This window comes from Microchirus variegatus (assembly GCF_963457635.1).
Source record: "Microchirus variegatus genome assembly, chromosome: 6".
Classification (NCBI taxonomy): Eukaryota; Metazoa; Chordata; class Actinopteri; order Pleuronectiformes; family Soleidae; genus Microchirus; species Microchirus variegatus.
In genome coordinates, this window is record NC_139807.1 from 12,881,726 (window position 1) to 12,902,240 (window position 20,515).

Below are 20,515 nucleotides of genomic sequence, written 5' to 3' on the forward strand. Positions count from 1 at the left end.
TTCTATAATTCATCTGTTCTTGCTCTTGTGTTTTTTTTCACTACTGCCTTATTTGCTTACTCTTTCTGTTCTACCTGCTTTCATCCTCTTTGCCCTGCATCCCTGGACCCAGAGAAAGGTAACTCACTCTTTGCAGCGTTGATTATTCCTCCATTGTTTTCACTATTGTTGTGTCAGGCCTCGTCACTCCCTCGTGCCGTCATGTACATTCATTAAATCTGTCGCTCGAAGCATCAAACCCCGTGGCTTTGTTTCGCCCGCAGTCACTGTTGGTCTTTACAGGAGCGCTTCAGCAACTATTGAAGGTCTAAATTGCTGGCGTTAAATCATCAATGAGCCAGACTTGGCCACAGGCTATTTCCTATTCAGAGTTGCATGCAGTTTTATAGCAGTTTGATGTCCCAGAGAGAGCAGAAGTCATAAAAGACCCATTTGTAGAACGCGAAGCAAGGCCACTGGTGCTGCTGTGGTGACACACTGCTCGAATGTCCCTGAACACTGTGCACTGGAGGCATTCACACACACACACACACACACACACACACACACACACACACACACACACACACACACACACACACACACACACACACACACACACACACACACACACACACACACACACACACACACACACACACACACATTACATGGTACTTTCCTTCCTGGCCACAGGCTGCGAGCATTATTGACCCAAGTGTGTGAGCACACAATTAAGCAGAGGAGACAGGCCCAGTAATGATCTCATAAACACAAAGAGCTCACTGTGATAAATGCTGGCTGTGTTTGGCATATTTCTGTTGTGTACGTGTGTGTGCGTGTGTGTGTGTATATGTGTGTGTGTGTGTGTGAAGCCTCTGGTGACACCACCGTCCAGCTGGCTTCTCTGCTCGTCCCCACACCTGCCATTGTTCACTCTGCGCTCTCTCTCTGTGTGCTCAGTCATGTCAGTCTGGCTGGAAAGACATCCTCGCACGTTTTGTCCTGCAGTGTGTCTCACCTGAAGAAATGTCTGTCTTTCATCTTGTTCGTGTCTAAGCCAACTTTGAACTTTGATGTATTTCCATATTTCACAAATTCAAACTAATGAATAATTGAGTACTTTTTGCTCAAGTATGTTTATATGATGTAAACATATATAGTAAAAAATTATGTCACATGTAACATTTCTGTTTAAATTATCAAAAAACAACATGTTATATCGCAGTTGTGTTTAGTCTTTAAATCCAAAGAAATGTGTATTTATATTGAAGGCAACAGATATTTTCATTAGCTGTGGTTGCCTTTCACGTGCTGCAGGGGAGAGAAAGTGGTAATGGTTGTGTGTCTTATAGAACAACAACAAACAAAGCATGTTCAGGAAAAAACTGAGAGGAAATAAGTAAACATGTTACTCACCAACTTCATCAAACTATGTCTTGAGTTATTATTTTGATTGAGATACACGTACGGCAGAAATTGCATACTGCATTGGATTAGACGACATTCTAAGCTATGACTTTTTTTGTCAAATTTTGGACAACATACTCAAATATGACTTTTTGGTCACATTTTTGACGACATACTAAAGTATGATTTTTTTATCAAATTTTGGACCACATACTAATGTATGACTTTTTATGTCAAATTTTGGACGACATGCTATAGTATGACTTTTTGTCAAATTTTGGGCGACAAACTAACTTATGACTTTTTTGTCAAATTTTGGACGACATGCTAAAGTATGACTTTTTTGTCAAAGATTGAACGACATGCTATAGTATGAATTTTTGGTCAAATTTTCGACGACATACTAAAGTATGACTTTTTTGTCAAGTTTTTGACGACATACAAACCTATGACTTTTTGGTCAAATTTTGCACGACATGCCATGGTATGAATTTATTGTCAAATTTTGAACGTCATGCTATAGTATGACTTTTTGGACAAATTTTGGACGACATACTAACTTATGACATTTTTGTCAACTTTTGGACAACATACTAAAGTATGACTTTTCTGTCAACTTTTGGACAACATACTAAAGTATGACTTTTCTGTCAAATTTTGGACAACATACTAAAGTATGACTTTTTTGTCAAATTTTGGACAACATGCTAATTTGTATGACTTTATTATCAAATTTTGGACGACATACTAAAGTATGACTTTTTGGTCAAATTATGGACGACATATAGTATGACTTTTTGGTCAGATTTTTGGACGACACACTAACCTATGACATTTTGGTCAAGTTTTGGACGACATACTATAGTTTGACTTTTTGGTCAAATTTTGAACATACTAACCTATGACTTTTTTGTCAACTTTTGGACAACATGCTATAGTATGACATTTTGGCCAAATTTTGGAAGACATACTAAAGTATGACAATTAATCAAATTTTGGAAGACATACTAAAGTATGACAATTAATCAAATTTGGACGACATACTAACCTATGACTTTTTTTGTCAAATTTTGGACGACATACTAACCTATGACTTTTTTTGTCAAATTTTGGACGACATACTAACCTATGACTTTTTTTGTCAAATTTTGGACGACATACTAACCTATTACGTTTTTTTCAAAATTTGGACCAATTTTTTTTTTTCTCAAAAGTCGTCAAATTTGGACGGCATAGTATAGTATGACGTTGTAGTCAAATTTCGGACGATGTATGACATTTTTTCAAATTTTAGACCAAAAAATGTTTTTCAAATAATTGTAAAATTTTGGACGACATAGTATAGTATGACGTTTTTTTCAAAATTTGGACGATGTATGACAGTTTTTTCAACTTTTAGACCAAAAAATGTTTTTCAAAAAATTGTCAAGTTTTGGACGACTTACTAACCTATGACTTTTTTGTCAAATTTTGGAGGACATACTAAAGTATGACTTTTGTGGACCACATACTAAAGTCTGACTTTTTTGACTACATATTAAGCTGTGACTGTGTTGCTTTGGATGGGATTTGAACCCAGCATCCTTCGCTTGGTAGGCCAGTGTCTTAACCATTAAACTACTGGAGAATGTTGGCTAGTTGACAGATGTTGTTTAATTCACTCTCTTTAAGACGACATGCCATAGTATGATATCTTGGTCAAATTTTGGACGACATACTAAAGTATGACTTTTTGGTCAAATTTTGGACCACATACTAATGTATGACTTTTTGGTCAAATTTTGAAAGACATACTAAAGTATGACTTTTTGGTCAAATTTTGGACCACATACTAATGTATGACTTTTTGGTCAAATTTTGAAAGACATGCTGATGTATGACTTTTTGGTCAAATTTTGGACGAAATGCTATAGTATGACTTTTTGTCAGATTTTGGACGACATACTAAAGTATGACTTTTTGGTAAAATTTTGGAACACATACTAATGTATGACTTTTTGGTCAAATTTTGAAAGACATGCTATAGTATGACTTTTTGGTCAAATTTTGAAAGACATGCTAATATATGACTTTTTGGTCAAATTTTGGACAAAATGCTATAGTATGAGTTTTTTGTCAAATTTTGGACGTCATGCTATAATATGCCTTCTATACTAAAGTATGACTTTATTGTCAAATTTTGGACGTCATGCTATAGTATGACTTTTTGTTGAAATTTTCGACGACATGCTATAGTATGACTTTTTGGTCAAATTTTGGACCACATACTATAGTATGACTTTTTGGTCAAACTTTGGACAAAATGCTATAGTATGACTTTTTGTTGAAATTTTGAACGTCATGCTATAGTAAGACTTTTTGGTCAAATTTTGACCACATACTATAGTATGACTTTTTGGTCAAACTTTGGACAAAATGCTATAGTTTGACTTTTTGGACACATTTTGAACGGCATGCTATAGTATGACTTTTTGGACAAATTTTGGACGACATACTAACTTATGACATTTTTGTCAACTTTTGGACAACATACTAAAGTATGACTTTTCTGTCAAATTTTGGACAACATACTAAAGTATGACTTTTTGTCAAATTTTGGACAACATGCTAATTTGTATGACTTTATTATCAAATTTTGGACGACATACTAAAGTATGACTTTTTTGTCAAATTTTGGACAACATACTAATTTGTATGACTTTATTATCAAATTTTGGACGACATACTAAAGTATGACTTTTTTGTCAAATTTTGGACAACATACTAATTTGTATGACTTTATTATCAAATTTTGGACGACATAATAAAGTATGACTTTTTGGTCAAATTATGGACGACATATTATAGTATGACTTTTTGGTCAGATTTTTGGACGACACACTAACCTATGACATTTTGGTCAAGTTTTGGACGACATACTATAGTTTGACTTTTTGGTCAAATTTTGAACATACTAACCTATGACTTTTTTGTCAACTTTTGGACAACATGCTATAGTATGACGTTTTGGCCAAATTTTGGAAGACATACTAAAGTATGACAATTAATCAAATTTGGACGACATACTAACCTATGACTTTTTTTGTTAAATTTTGGACGACATACTAACCTATGACTTTTTTTGTCAAATTTTGGACGACATACTAACCTATTACGTTTTTTTCAAAATTTCGACCAATTTTTTTTTTTCTCAAAAGTCGTCAAATTTGGACGGCATAGTATAGTATGACGTTGTAGTCAAATTTCAGACGATGTATGACATTTTTTCAAATTTTAGACCAAAAAATGTTTTTCAAAAAATTGTCAAGTTTTGGACCACATACTAACCTATGACTTTTTTGTCAAATTTACTACATGTTAAGCTGTGACTGTGTTGCTTTGGAAGGGATTTAAACCCAGCATCCTTTGCTTGGTAGGCCAGTGTCTTAACCATTAAACTGCTGGAGAACGTTGGCTAGTTGACAGATGTTGTTTAATTCACTCTCTTTAAGACGACATGCCATAGTATGATATCTTGGTCAAATTTTGGACGACATACTAAAGTATGACAATTAATCAAATTTGGACGACATACTAACCTATGACTTTTTTTGTCAAATTTTGGACGACATACTAACCTATGACTTTTTTTGTCAAATTTTGGACGACATACTAACCTATTACGTTTTTTTCAAAATTTGGACCAATTTTTTTTTTTCTCAAAAGTCGTCAAATTTGGACGGCATAGTATAGTATGGCGTTGTAGTCAAATTTCGGACGATGTATGACATTTTTTCAAATTTTAGACCAAAAAATGTTTTTCAAATAATTGTAAAATTTTGGACGACATAGTATAGTATGACGTTTTTTTTCAAAATTTGGACGATGTATGACAGTTTTTTCAACTTTTAGACCAAAAAATGTTTTTCAAAAAATTGTCAAGTTTTGGACGACTTACTAACCTATGACTTTTTTGTCAAATTTTGGAGGACATACTAAAGTATGACTTTTGTGGACCACATACTAAAGTCTGACTTTTTTGACTACATATTAAGCTGTGACTGTGTTGCTTTGGATGGGATTTGAACCCAGCATCCTTCGCTTGGTAGGCCAGTGTCTTAACCATTAAACTACTGGAGAACGTTGGCTAGTTGACAGATGTTGTTTAATTCACTCTCTTTAAGACGACATGCCATAGTATGATATCTTGGTCAAATTTTGGATGACATACTAAAGTATGACTTTTTGGTCAAATTTTGGACCACATACTAATGTATGACTTTTTGGTCAAATTTTGAAAGACATGCTAATGTATGACTTTTTGGTCAAATTTTGGACGAAATGCTATAGTATGACTTTTTGTCAGATTTTGGACGACATACTAAAGTATGACTTTTTGGTCAAATTTTGGAACACATACTAATGTCTGACTTTTTGGTCAAATTTTGAAAGACATGCTATAGTATGACTTTTTGGTCAAATTTTGAAAGACATGCTAATATATGACTTTTTGGTCAAATTTTGGACGAAATGCTATAGTATGACTTTTTTGTCAAATTTTGGACGTCATGCTATAATATGCCTTCTATACTAAAGTATGACTTTATTGTCAAATTTTGGACGTCATGCTATAGTATGACTTTTTGTTGAAATTTTCGACGACATGCTATAGTATGACTTTTTGGTCAAATTTTGGACCACATACTATAGTATGACTTTTTGGTCAAACTTTGGACAAAATGCTATAGTATGACTTTTTGTTGAAATTTTGAACGTCATGCTATAGTATGACTTTTTGGTCAAATTTTGACCACATACTATAGTATGACTTTTTGGTCAAACTTTGGACAAAATGCTATAGTTTGACTTTTTGGACACATTTTGAACGGCATGCTATAGTATGACTTTTTGGACGAAATGCTATAGTATGACTTTTTTGTCAAATTTTGGACGTCATGCTATAATATGCCTTCTATACTAAAGTATGACTTTATTGTCAAATTTTGGACGTCATGCTATAGTATGACTTTTTGTTGAAATTTTCGACGACATGCTATAGTATGACTTTTTGGTCAAATTTTGGACCACATACTATAGTATGACTTTTTGGTCAAACTTTGGACAAAATGCTATAGTATGACTTTTTGTTGAAATTTTGAACGTCATGCTATAGTAAGACTTTTTGGTCAAATTTTGACCACATACTATAGTATGACTTTTTGGTCAAACTTTGGACAAAATGCTATAGTTTGACTTTTTGGACACATTTTGAACGGCATGCTATAGTATGACTTTTTGGACAAATTTTGGACGACATACTAACTTATGACATTTTTGTCAACTTTTGGACAACATACTAAAGTATGACTTTTCTGTCAAATTTTGGACAACATACTAAAGTATGACTTTTTTGTCAAATTTTGGACAACATGCTAATTTGTATGACTTTATTATCAAATTTTGGACGACATACTAAAGTATGACTTTTTTGTCAAATTTTGGACAACATACTAATTTGTATGACTTTATTATCAAATTTTGGACGACATACTAAAGTATGACTTTTTTGTCAAATTTTGGACAACATACTAATTTGTATGACTTTATTATCAAATTTTGGACGACATACTAAAGTATGACTTTTTGGTCAAATTATGGACGACATATAGTATGACTTTTTGGTCAGATTTTTGGACGACACACTAACCTATGACATTTTGGTCAAGTTTTGGACGACATACTATAGTTTGACTTTTTGGTCAAATTTTGAACATACTAACCTATGACTTTTTTGTCAACTTTTGGACAACATGCTATAGTATGACGTTTTGGCCAAATTTTGGAAGACATACTAAAGTATGACAATTAATCAAATTTGGACAACATACTAACCTATGACTTTTTTTGTTAAATTTTGGACGACATACTAACCTATGACTTTTTTTGTCAAATTTTGGACGACATACTAACCTATTACGTTTTTTTCAAAATTTCGACCAATTTTTTTTTTTCTCAAAAGTCGTCAAATTTGGACGGCATAGTATAGTATGACGTTGTAGTCAAATTTCGGACGATGTATGACATTTTTTCAAATTTCAGACCAAAAAATGTTTTTCAAATAATTGTAAAATTTTGGACGACATAGTATAGTATGACGTTTTTTTCAAAATTTGGACCAATTTTTTTTTCTCAAAAGTCGTCAAATTTGGACGGCATGGTATAGTATGATGTTGTGGTCAAATTTCGGACGATGTATGACAGTTTTTTCAACTTTTAGACCAAAAAATGTTTTTCAAAACTTGTCAAGTTTTGGACGACATACTAACCTATGACTTTTTTGTCAAATTTACTACATGTTAAGCTGTGACTGTGTTGCTTTGGATGGGATTTGAACCCAGCATCCTTTGCTTGGTAGGCCAGTGTCTTAACCATTAAACTGCTGGAGAACGTTGGCTAGTTGACAGATGTTGTTTAATTCACTCTCTTTAAGACGACATGCCATAGTATGATATCTTGGTCAAATTTTGGACGACATACTAAAGTATGACAATTAATCAAATTTGGACGACATACTAACCTATGACTTTTTTTGTCAAATTTTGGACGACATACTAACCTATGACTTTTTTTGTCAAATTTTGGACGACATACTAACCTATTACGTTTTTTTCAAAATTTGGACCAATTTTTTTTTTCTCAAAAGTCGTCAAATTTGGACGGCATAGTATAGTATGACGTTGTAGTCAAATTTCGGACGATGTATAACATTTTTTCAAATTTTAGACCAAAAAATGTTTTTCAAATAATTGTAAAATTTTGGACGACATAGTATAGTATGACGTTTTTTTTTAAAATTTGGACCAATTTTTTTTTCTCAAAAGTCGTCAAATTTGGACGGCATGGTATAGTATGATGTTGTAGTCAAATTTCGGACGATGTATGACAGTTTTTTCAACTTTTAGACCAAAAAATGTTTTTCAAAAAATTGTCAAGTTTTGGACGACATACTAACCTATGACTTTTTTGTCAAATTTACTACATGTTAAGCTGTGACTGTGTTGCTTTGGATGGGATTTGAACCCAGCATCCTTTGCTTGGTAGGCCAGTGTCTTAACCATTAAACTACTGGAGAATGTTGGCTAGTTGACAGATGTTGTTTAATTCACTCTCTTTAAGACGACATGCCATAGTATGATATCTTGGTCAAATTTTGGACGACATACTAAAGTATGACTTTTTGGTCAAATTTTGGACCACATACAAATGTATGACTTTTTGGTCAAATTTTGAAAGACATGCTAATGTATGACTTTTTGGTCAAATTTTGAAAGACATGCTAATGTATGACTTTTTGGTCAAATTTTGGACGAAATGCTATAGTATGACTTTTTGTCAGATTTTGGACGACATACTAAAGTATGACTTTTTGGTAAAATTTTGGAACACATACTAATGTATGACTTTTTGGTCAAATTTTGAAAGACATGCTATAGTATGACTTTTTGGTCAAATTTTGGACATCATGCTATAATATGCCTTCTATACTAAAGTATGACTTTATTGTCAAATTTTGGACGTCATGCTATAGTATGACTTTTTGTTGAAATTTTGGACGACATGCTATAGTATGACTTTTTGGTCAAAGTACTAATGCATGACTTCTGTGACTACATGTTAAGCGATGACAGTGAAGCTTTGGATGGGACTTGAACCCAGCATCCTTTGGTTGGTAGGTCCGTGTCTTAACCATTAAAGTACTGGGGAACGTTGGCTAGTTGACAGATGTTGATTAATTCTCTCTCTTTAGACGACATGCCATAGTATGATATCTTGGTCAAATTTTGGACGAAATGCTATAGTATGAATGTTTTATCAAATTTTGGACGAAATGCTATAGTATGACTGTTATATCAAAGTTTGGACGACATACTATAGTATGACTTTTTGGTAAAATTTTTGACCACATACTAATGAATGCCTTTTTTATCAAATATTGGACAACAAACTAACCTATGACTTTTTTTGTCAAATTTTGGAGGACATACTAAAGTATGACTTTTGTGGACCACATGCTAAAGTATGACTTTTTTGACTACATGTTAAGCTGTGACTGTGTTGCTTTGGGTGGGATTTGAACCCAGCATCCTTTGCTTGGTAGGCCAGTGTCTTAACCATTAAACTACTGGAGAACTTTGGCTAGTTGACAGATGTTGTTTAATTCACTCTCTTTAAGACGACATGCCATAGTATGATATCTTGGTCAAATTTTGGACGACATACTAAAGTATGACTTTTGGTCAAATTTTGGACGACATAGTATAGTATGACGTTTTTTTTCTAAATTTGGACCAATTTTTTTTTTTCTCAAAAGTCGTCAAATTTGGACAGCATAGTATAGTATGATGTTGCGGTCAAATTTCGAACAATGTATGACAGTATTTTCAAATTTTAGACCAAAAAATGTTTTTCAAAAAATTGTCAAATTTGGGACGACATACTAACCTATGACTTTTTTGGACGACATACTTAAGTATGACTTTTGTGGACCACATACTGAAGTATGACTTTTTTGACTACATGTTAAGCTATGACTGTGTTGCTTTGGATGGGATTTGAACCCAGCATTCTTTGCTTCGTAGGACCTTGTCTTAACCACTAAACTACTGGGACCTTGTAGTCAAATTTTGGACGACATACTAAAGTATGACTTTTTTATCAAAGTTTGGACGACATACTATAGTATGCCTTCTATACTAAAGTATGACTTTATTGTCAAATTTTGGACGTCATCCTATAGTATGACTTTTTGTTGAAATTTTGGACGACATGCTATAGTATGACTTTTTGGTAAAATTTTGGACCACATACTAATGTAGGACTTTTTTGTCAAATTTTGGACAACATACTATAGTTTGACTTTTTTGTCAAATTTTGGACGACATACTAATGTATGACTTTTTGGTCAAATTTTGGATGACATGCTATAGTATGACTTTTTGGTCAAATTTTGGACGACATACTATCGTATTACTTTTTTGGCAAATTTTGGAGGACATACTCAAGTATGACATATTTTGGACAACATACTAAAGGGTGTTCACAGATGTGAGTCGAACCCACAATCCCTGACCTTGGAGGCCAGTATCTTATCCATTGGGCTAGTGGGGCTCATCACACGCCTTACTAAACTATGGCATTTTGGTGAGTTTTTGGACGACGACATACTAAACTATGACATTTTGGTGATGAATAATGCGTTCAGTCATTTGTTCATCAGCTAGATCTAAATTGTAACAGCAACAACTGCCATTTCCTACAATGTTTGTGGCGGCATTTCAATGAAAAATGAACCAGCATTTTTAATAATTATAGCAGATGCTGCTAATTAGTGCAGATTTTCCATGAAATCCCTCCAACATCTGTTGTTGGTTCTTTCTATTTTCAAACTAATTACGATTCAAGTATCAAAGGAATTGGAATTTTTGTCACAGGCTGAGCCACCTCTTGACAACACATACAGAATGGAGAAAAGAAGTAAAACCCATTCTAACAAATTGTTTCCTGATAGATGAGATGAGAATACAATGGGGGCTGAAACACTGTGTGACATTTCAAATGGAAATTTGCTGATAATGTTAAACATGAGCACAATACAATCAAGAAAAAACGCTCAAGGGAATGCAAAAAAGAAAACGAAAAAGAATTGGTGATCATTTCCACCGATCAGTTCTATAAGCTCTGGAAAGCAGCGTTGCATCAGATTATTCATGCAATGTCTAAAGGCAATGGAGGAGGAAGTCAGTGAACTGAATATAAACAGATAAAACTAAAAACATAAAATGTATGGAATAAAGAGGTTCTGTGAGATGGAACAAATGGTCTAACATTAAGGAGAAAGTGCCCATTTATGAAAATATGAAATCCTGTGATGGACCTGTGGAAGCAATGAGATTATTCCCCATGCATCAACCCTAAATAAACTACAATCATTCTCTCGCTCGCTCACACACACACATACACACCAAACTCCATTTGTTGTTGTTTGTAATCGTGGTTGTGCTGATTTGTTCAATTCGTATAGATATATAAGCATAATCTGTTTTTTTTTTTTTTTTAAAAAGCACTTGTATATGTCACTAGCATTTTAATAAGTGTACGACTGATCGCTCTACAATAATTGTTGAACCACTTCTTTTTTTTACCCCTTTAACAAACCAAAGTGTTCTGCTGTTGATCTGCATTTCATTTGCGATATACTGTATGTGTGACGATACGTGTGTGCGTCTCCTCTCCACGATTCAGGGACTTTGCCTACGTGGCCAGAGACAAGAACACACGTGTGCTGAAGTGCCACGTGTTCAGATGTGATACTCCCGCTGCGGCCATTGCCACAAGTCTCCACGAAATCTGCTCCAAGGTGGGTGTCATTACTACTGCCGCCTTGTGAGTGTGTGTGTTTACCTGTCTGCAGTCCAATCTGCTGATCTGCTCATTATAATTCAGGCTGTACAGTGAGAGGAGCAAAACTGCCCTCCACAGTTTTTCGTTCTCAATCACAGTTAAAAGTTCTTCATTACACTTCTTCTCATCCTCTCTCTTCACTCTCATTCTTCATTCTATTAAAAATACACAGATAAATACTCATTACAAAGCAAAGAGTGTAATTTGTATTGCTGATATGTCTTCACTCTGAGTGTCAGAAGGTTCGACCGAAGACCCTGATGTGGTTTTTGTGACGTTAGAGTCAAAACAACAATACAATGCAAGACACACAATTCTAGAATAGGCTGAAAATTCCATGAATTTTTAACTGTGAAGGTCATGTGATGTTTTGGACAGTATTAATTAAATATTCAAAGAGTTTATTATTTTATTTGACAAGTTTGATGTTCGTCAGACTAGAAAGAAGGTGAACGTCTGTGTTTAAAATAAATTTTCAGTAATTTTAAGGAAAAGAATGTGCAAAAAAATGTATTTCAGACAGGATAAATGTAACAATTGGAAAAGTACAAGCAATGAATGTCTTAGTTGAGCTGAACAATTTGACTAGTTAATGGCCAGAAAAGGGTGAAATAAGAATTATTTATTTTTTTTAAATTGGCTACCATAAAATCACATTGTAGTGGGACTGTTTGCAGCAATTACTGCCCAGCCATGGTCAGTGTTATGGTGTTGGGGTTGCCTCAGTTGGTCAGGTCTAGGTTTAGCAACCTAATGAGGTCAGCTGACTATTATACTGAAGGTTTTCAGGCATATTCCAAGACTCTTCAGGCTCAAATTGTGAAATATGGTTCAGGAAGAATGAGCCAACATTTTCACACATGGATTTGCCTCCACAGAATCCAGATTTTAACCCCATTGAGAATCTTTGGGAAGTGCTGAGGAAGACTAAACACAGCAGTCCCTCTCTTACATCATAAATACAAGAAAATGTTATGACATTGCATAATGCCTGAAGCGGGCCAAGACGAATTTAAGTGTGTGACTTTTTTGGTTGGTTATAGTGCATAAAACATAAATTGTGTACATTCACGTTTTGAGGAGAGACAGAGAAAGAGAGTGTGAACCCTCTCAGGATTCACAGATCCTTAAAGGTGCAAAGCTGCCACTTAAAGGAGAGTCGTAGTACTTTCTCTCACCTTCTCCAACACACAGACACACATTGATTGTTGACTGTTGAGATAACAGCAGTGTTTCCACTGGTCAAAGACCCACTAACACCGACTCTCATGCAGCGTTTGTATGCAGTGGAAATGGATACAATCGATATATACACCATCGCAAATGGCCGTGCAATGATTATTTTACAAGTGATGTGGGCTAAGTGTGAAAAAAGATGACTCACTCATGTTTTTGTGGTCCTCCTCAGTCTAAGTACTGGAGATAAAACACGCAATGTTGACTTCCGCGCTCAGTGGGACGTCACATTGCGCTAAATTCCTGGAATTGTCGTCTCGCGGCGCTCCACTTTGTCCGTAAAATACGCGAAATTGCTGGCGAGGGCAACGGTATCCGAAAACCAAAAAGAAGTTATGCGAAGTCCGCGAAAAGTTCTATTCTTGCAGCACAGAGTTCTACACAAACTTCCAGCCTCAGAGGATTTATCTGTCCAATGCATACATGTTATATATGACAGCAATGTGCCTGCTAGAGCCTGCAAATGATCACCCAAATGCTAATTGCTATTAGCTCCCAGTAGCCTCTGTGGCTGATGTCATTTCCTGTCCCTTAAGTTTCGTTTTTACTTACTGACCAAAGCATGTCACAGACATGTTCATTAGGACACCAGGAAACTAGGCTAACTTGGAGAAATAGGATATAATATGGAAATGTAGACAATTAGGAAAACAAGAAAAATATTTAATTTTTTATCCCTACCTGACCCCCACAGCTGATACTGACGGATTAGCAAACAGCAGCAGTCGCATCAAGAAACACTGCAGAATGTGCTCATACTGTAGGTGATCGAATCAATAATCTGAATAAACTTCAATGTCAAGCAGACGGGGAAGAATTGGGGGCTAAGAAGATTTGGTAGAACAATGCACTAACACTAACACATACACACATCCACTCACACGCTTCATTAAAACAGGGCACTGCTTTTTGATGCTGTGGCTGACTTTTCACACCATCTATTTTAAACATTGGTTTTTCTTTTTTACCGCAGCAGAGAAACTTGGTGACCTGAGTCCTGCAGCTGCTCGACACACTGATGTGCGTGTGCGTGCGTGTTCGTGAGAGAAAGAGAATCGTGTGTATGCACGCGTATACATTCCTCCTGCGTGTTCCCCTGCGAGCAGAGTTGCAGACTCACCATAGACTTTGATTAATGACACCGACAATTAATCAAGTATCTGTAGAAGAGAGCGCAGCGGCTGAGCGCAGGGGCCGTGCAGACTGTTGAAAGAGTGCGGTCACTGCAGCAGAAATGAAAAATGGAAGGCAGAGTTACAGTTTCCGCTTTAAAAAAAAAAAAATACAGGGACATTTAAACATTAGGTTTTAAAGATAAAGCTGCCAATCGTCTATATTTTCAACAAAAACACCATAATCATTACACTTATTTGTGTCTACTTATTCATTAGCAGCTACAGAATAAGAAGCCACAAATAATTAAAAAAAAAAAAAAAAAAATCCTATATTTTTTTAATATTTTTTTTGGAAACTCGAGATTTAACTTATTATAATTTTTTTGTCTTTATATATTTTTTTTCCTCATTCATCCTCACTTCAGGGGCTCCGTAGATTTGGGCTGAATTTCTGGGAAAAAACATTTTGTCAGTATCAAAAAAACGGAAGAATATTACAAATCTCATCCTTTAAATGTTGTTCATTCCTCCCCGAAAATATAGATTTTTGCTGCTCTTTTAAAAGGCAGCCTAAGGTCTAATTTAAATCTCCGTTGCATCCATTTTTATGTCAGCTATTTTTATATTCTTTTGCCTCTTTTACCTTGTTTCTCTCTGCACTCCTGTGGTCTATAACCCCGTTCCTTCATTTTTCTTCTCCCTCCTTGTTAAGATTATGGCTGAAAGGAAAAGTGCCAAGGCTGCAGCTGGCAGCTCCTCCCAGACCAGCTCTGATGTACCGCTACAAGGTACACAACACACACACACACACACTGTTCTTTTGTAGTTCCCTTGTGAGAGAATTGGATTTGTCGGCTGTATGCTGCACTCCCTGCTGTGGGTCCTTGACTATATTTCTGCCCCACATCTGAAAACATCTATGTTTTTTTTTTTTTTGGTATTGTTTTTAATTAACGTACCACCTCAAGAGCAACTGTGAACATTTTTTAATAGAAAAGATTTGCTTATGTTTGGTTCGGTTTTCACGCAGCAGAGTTTTATCCGCTTATTCTGTTCAGCGTTTTCTGACTCCGCTAAACTCCACAAGGATTGTTCCTCGCAGTCTTGCAAGTATAATTATGAGGAGGAGAATAAGAAGAAGGGGAGAGAAAAAAAAGTGCCTGAACAATTCATCCAGTGGAGTTCAGCCTATGTGTGCATCTGCTGAGTGTTGGGAAAAGAAGCTTCAGCGTCAGGACTGTATTGGCTCTCCGTTTACAGAGGCAGTCGACCTCATTAAAACCCAATTAGTATTTTCTTTGAGGCGAGCCTTGGTGCTCCGCTGTGCCAATCTCAACCCCAGGATCAAAGCACGGACTGGTGAAACACCCCTCATATCTTTTAAAGCCATATCTTGCACGAGTTTTCATTTTCAAGTAATTGCTCGTATCCAGTTAGTGGCGTTTTCTTACAGGGTTTTTCATGCACTTTGTCATGAATGGAAAACAATTCCCTGTCTTTTATGTGGATTTTTTTTTTCTCCCCCACATAGGGACGCTTTGCGATTTCCCCAAAGTGGGACTAATAAAGGATTAATTTATTTTATCGGTACCAGATGATATGGGATAAGCACCAGGACAAAGATAATGGCTGCTCTGTGAGAAGCCCCCTAACTGCTCATCATTAATCTAACTACTGTTGTCAGAGCTTTTGCAGCAAGCACATCCTGAATGTGTAACTTACTTAATGAAAGACAATGAATATATAATGTATAATACGCCAGTGATATTGCCCTCTGGTGGTTTAACTTTTTACCTGACCTTACTTGATGATTGTCAGATCCTGATGACGTCACTGATGGGTCTGGCTCCTCTTGGACTAAAGAGTAAAAATAGCCACAGTGTCAAGTTACTCTTTTAATGACTAAAGGTGCATTATGTAATAAATCTAAAGCAACTGGTCATAAAATCCTCCTAATATGTCACAGAGACTCAGGAATAATGTTCACATAACAAACTGAACTCACCAACTACAACAGTAAAGCCAAAATATTGGCATTAAAAAAAATATTTTGCAGACTGCAAATCATGTTTTGGCATGTGGCGCCACCTACCGCTGTCTACCAATCATTGCAGTCAGTAGAGTCTCAGCTGCAAGGCAACCACGGGTTGCCAGTTACGTCAGAAAAGGAAACCTAAAAGACCTCGGTATTTTGAATTTGAATGTAGTAACCGTTTTTGGCCACATTCTTACATATGGCACCTTTAATAATTCTGTAAGTTCAAATTTGTTATCCAAATATTACGCAGTGTTCTTTATAGACAAAAATACAATGGCCAGAGTGAGACGGCAAGAGAACTAACTCCTTTCCTCTGACATATTATGTGCCATAATGTCCCTTTTCTTTTACATTTTAGCATATTCAAAGATCAGCAGTCTTTAAATTGCACTGTTCAACATTCATCCACATTTACTGTTTTGCAAGAGAACCCACGTCGAGCTTGTAAAGTTAACTGCGCGCCGTGTTATTAGTGAGGTCCTGAGGGTAAAAGATGTTAACTGATTGAGATGCAGGTGATACAATATCTCTGACCCGCTCTCTTTCACTGTGTTCTTCAGAGATCTTCTCTGCCTACAGGGCATGCCGTTAAAAGACACAGCTGGGTTTTCAAGTAGAAAAGTCGACCTCTCTGCTCGCTCGTGTGTGTAAACACAATTTACTTTTCGAGCGCTAATCATGTCAAATGCACCATAAAATATTAAAATATTCACCTGAGTTTGTTTATTTCTCTAGTTTAAGCCAATTATCGCCTTTGAACTCCCAGAGATTTGTATCAGATGTTGCCGCATGATGAAACTATCGATCCTTGTCTGTGTTTGCAGAGTTTCCAATGCCAAAGACTGAGTTGGTGCAGAAGTTTCATGTTCTGTATCTGGGTACGACATCGGTGTCTCGACCTATAGGTAAAACTCGACTTCACGTTGAAAGCCATACACGCATTATTAACTATTATGTTGCATCCTTAATGAAATACCACCACACACTGTCTCACTTTTCAGACTTGAATGTTGTGTTCTTAGGCATGGACGTTATAAACGGGGCCATAGACAGCCTCATGTCCACCACAGGCAAAGAGGACTGGACTCCTGTTATCCTCAGTATCGCTGACACGACTGTGGCTGTGATCAAAGAAAAGGCAAGAGGCTCTTTTAATGCTATCGTGAGGGCAAATAAGGAGAATCAGTTGCATAGGAAGGTTTTAACCCTTTAACACAGAGCGTATCACAGATGACGGTAAACATGCTATACCTAGGTGTCTGAAAGCTGAGAATTTGCACATTAAAGGTGCATTATGTAATAAATCTGGCCATAAAATCCTCCTAATATGTCACAGAGACTCAGGATTAATGTTATATAACAAACTGAACTCACCAACAACAACATTACGGCCAAAATATTCGCATTAAAAAAGAATTTGCAGACTGCAAATCATGGTTATGTTTTGAAATCATACTACCGCCGTCTACCAATCATTGCAGTCAGTAGAGTCTCAGCTGCCGAGCAACCACGGGTTGCCAGTTACGTCTGAGCTACAATGGTGGAGAAAACGAAAACCTAAAAGACCTTGGTATTTTAAATTTGAGTGTAGTAACCGTTTTTGGCCACATTCTTACATATGGCACCTTTAAAGCCAATATGTGGTTATTACAGTCATTTCACTCACCAGCCAATCAGCGCCTTTGTCACCAGAGGAGAGTTGGAAAAACACCTGTACTTAAGTTTCCAATTTTTAAATTTAACTACAGGGTTTTTTTTCTCAATGCAACCTTTAGTTTTTCTTCATTTTAAATTGTTAATACACTGTTTTAACATGCATCATCCATCCATACCTCCATTATCTACCGCTTTATCCTCGCGGCGTGGCGATATCTCAGCTGACATAGGGCGATAGTCGGGTTATATTATCGCAGGGACACATATAGAGACAAACAACCATTTTAACATGCAGTAAATAACTGCCAGATATTTAAACCTATTCTGGAAAAATGGGCAAAAGCACTTACTCACAGGATCATTTTCTGGCCCTTTTATGGTTAAAATAAGCAAAAAAGACAGACATTTTGAGGCTGAGGTGTTGATGAGCGAATAGAGGTCTGATTCTCTTCCTTGATGTTTGTACAGGAGGAGGACGAGGAGCCGCTGGTGGAGTGCCGCGTCCGTTTCTTGTCCTTCATGGGCATTGGACGAAATGTGCACACGTTTGCCTTCATCATGGACACTGGGAACCAGCACTTCCAGTGCCACGCTTTTTGGTGCGACCCCCACGCAGGCTGCGTGTCTGAGGCTGTGCAGGCGGCATGTGTGGTAAGCTCATATTTAACGCTTTCATTATTGATTTAAACGCGTTGACACGTTGTGTCAATAGTCCCAAACGAACATGAAGAGAAGGCGCCGCATTCAAAAGCAACCCGGATGATATACATTTTGTACTTTCTTGCCAAGAGTTGAGGCTTTTGCACATCAACGTCAGCACAAATTTACAATATTATTCAGAGGTAAATTTCAAAGTGCCTTCACCGTTCGCGTCAAGCACAACACAGATCAGAGAATAAATTATATGGACCAGAAAAAAGATTACTTCACAGAAAGAAAAATGTAGACTCAGCATCTAGTCATTTAATTTTACCTGAGTAGTGTATCGCTGAAGAGAGGAGCGCTTCCTTGGTTAAGGAAATTAAATTCAGGATAGACTTTAGGATGTCTGTTTTTGACAGTGTGAAGATTTGCTTAATTGAATATTTTTAACAGGAAGTCAGTTTTTGGGCTTTTGTACAAAGAAAAACTCAGCCTACATACCTAAATCTCATTAAATAGCATAGTATATTTTACGTTTAATCCTCATAAACTACACTAAGAAGCTGCTATCTGAAGCTTTACATGACTTTCTATCCTTTAATTGAACCCACAACAACTATTAAACACCTTGTACTAACCATTCCTTCTTCTCCTTCTTCTACTTCTTCTTCAGCTGCGGTATCAGAAGTGTCTGGTGGCACGGCCGCCCTCCCACCCTCGCGCCGGCTCTTCCACTTCACCCACGGCAGATTCCGTGAGCCGGCGGGTGACCACCAGCGTGAAGCGCGGCGTCCAGTCTCTCATAGACACTCTGAAACCCAAGAAACAGCCGTCAGAACTCCCCTAGCACCACCGGGGGAGCCGTCAGAACTCTCACTACAGCACCAGTGACCATGCACAGCACCACCCAGCCAAATGCCTGGATGCCACTCACACAGTCGTCCACGACCACAGACCGAATCAGTACCAGTCATGGTAACCAATGATGTACATACATGTTAACAAACACCACCTCAGATGACGGGAAAGAAGAGCAGTCCTCGAAAAGTCCTGATGATTAAAAAAGAAAAAGAAAACTTCATGAGGAGGAATGAAAACGCTGCAGAGAGTTTGGGCATCACTGGTTGAACTAAAACCTTTAAATGCTAATGTGCTGACTTTACTGGCCCTTACTGTATGTGGATATCTGGGCCCGATGGATTATGTGATCAAGCATTCTACAGACAGGGACACAGGATTTACCTAGAAGAAAAAGATTGGTTTGTGTGACCACTCATTGGTTTACTTGTTTTTCTTTTCTCTGTCCCCTTCTGTAAAACATATTCATAAACACAGTGCGTGCTCCTGGACGAGATAGCAGAGATGCTAAACCACAGGAGCTTTCAAGTAGAGAAAAAGGGTGACGTCCTGCTGTTAAGGGAATCTGACAGGTGAAGAAGAAAAGACAAGAGAGACGAGACCTGTCAACTCCAGCTACCCCCCAAAAAATGGCGTAAAAATATTTTGATCCTATGTGACACATGGAAGAGAAAATAAAAAAAATACACTTGATATCTCTGAGGATAAATGAAGAGATTGTGATAACGTGGATGTAAATGATCGTATGTAGAACGAGTCGAGAGAATTCAGGGCGCAGATGTTGTAGATATGGAGGAGAGGTGTGTTGTTGGTGACAGAAAATGTGATAGATGTGGGTTTTGATTTTTGCATGTTTTCTCAAAGGGATGTGTTGTTTTTGTTATGTTAATGACTTAGTAACGGTCACACGAAGACACAATAAACAGCACAAGTGATAACTAGTTTTACACTGGCAGAAAGAAAAAAACATGAAAAACAGGCCTATTTTAACCCATGACTAAGTAAAAGGTAATTTACAGAAAATACAATTAACAAGTGTGATTCATTGTTTTTTTTTTACTTTCCATTCCTTAAAGAATAGCTTGTTCAGCGAAAGAAATGTTAGTTGTTTTTTTTTAATGTAATTTGAAGCTTTAAATTA

At 36.6% G+C, this 20,515-nt stretch overlaps 1 protein-coding gene across 1 annotated transcript in view; it reads left to right on the forward strand.

Moving 5' to 3' along the window:
- Positions 1 to 19,363, forward strand: part of apbb2a (amyloid beta (A4) precursor protein-binding, family B, member 2a) — a gene marked incomplete at both ends in the record, with an annotated part of 37,331 nt that extends 17,968 nt beyond the window's left edge. Inside the window, 6 exons of the mRNA XM_083891056.1 lie at positions 11,671 to 11,785; positions 14,893 to 14,968; positions 17,043 to 17,123; positions 17,241 to 17,356; positions 18,343 to 18,525; positions 19,190 to 19,363. Coding sequence (XP_083747182.1) covers positions 11,671 to 11,785; positions 14,893 to 14,968; positions 17,043 to 17,123; positions 17,241 to 17,356; positions 18,343 to 18,525; positions 19,190 to 19,363 — 745 coding nt within the window. The remainder of the gene's footprint in view (positions 1 to 11,670; positions 11,786 to 14,892; positions 14,969 to 17,042; positions 17,124 to 17,240; positions 17,357 to 18,342; positions 18,526 to 19,189) is intronic.
- Between the last annotated feature and the right edge of the window lie 1,152 nt (positions 19,364 to 20,515).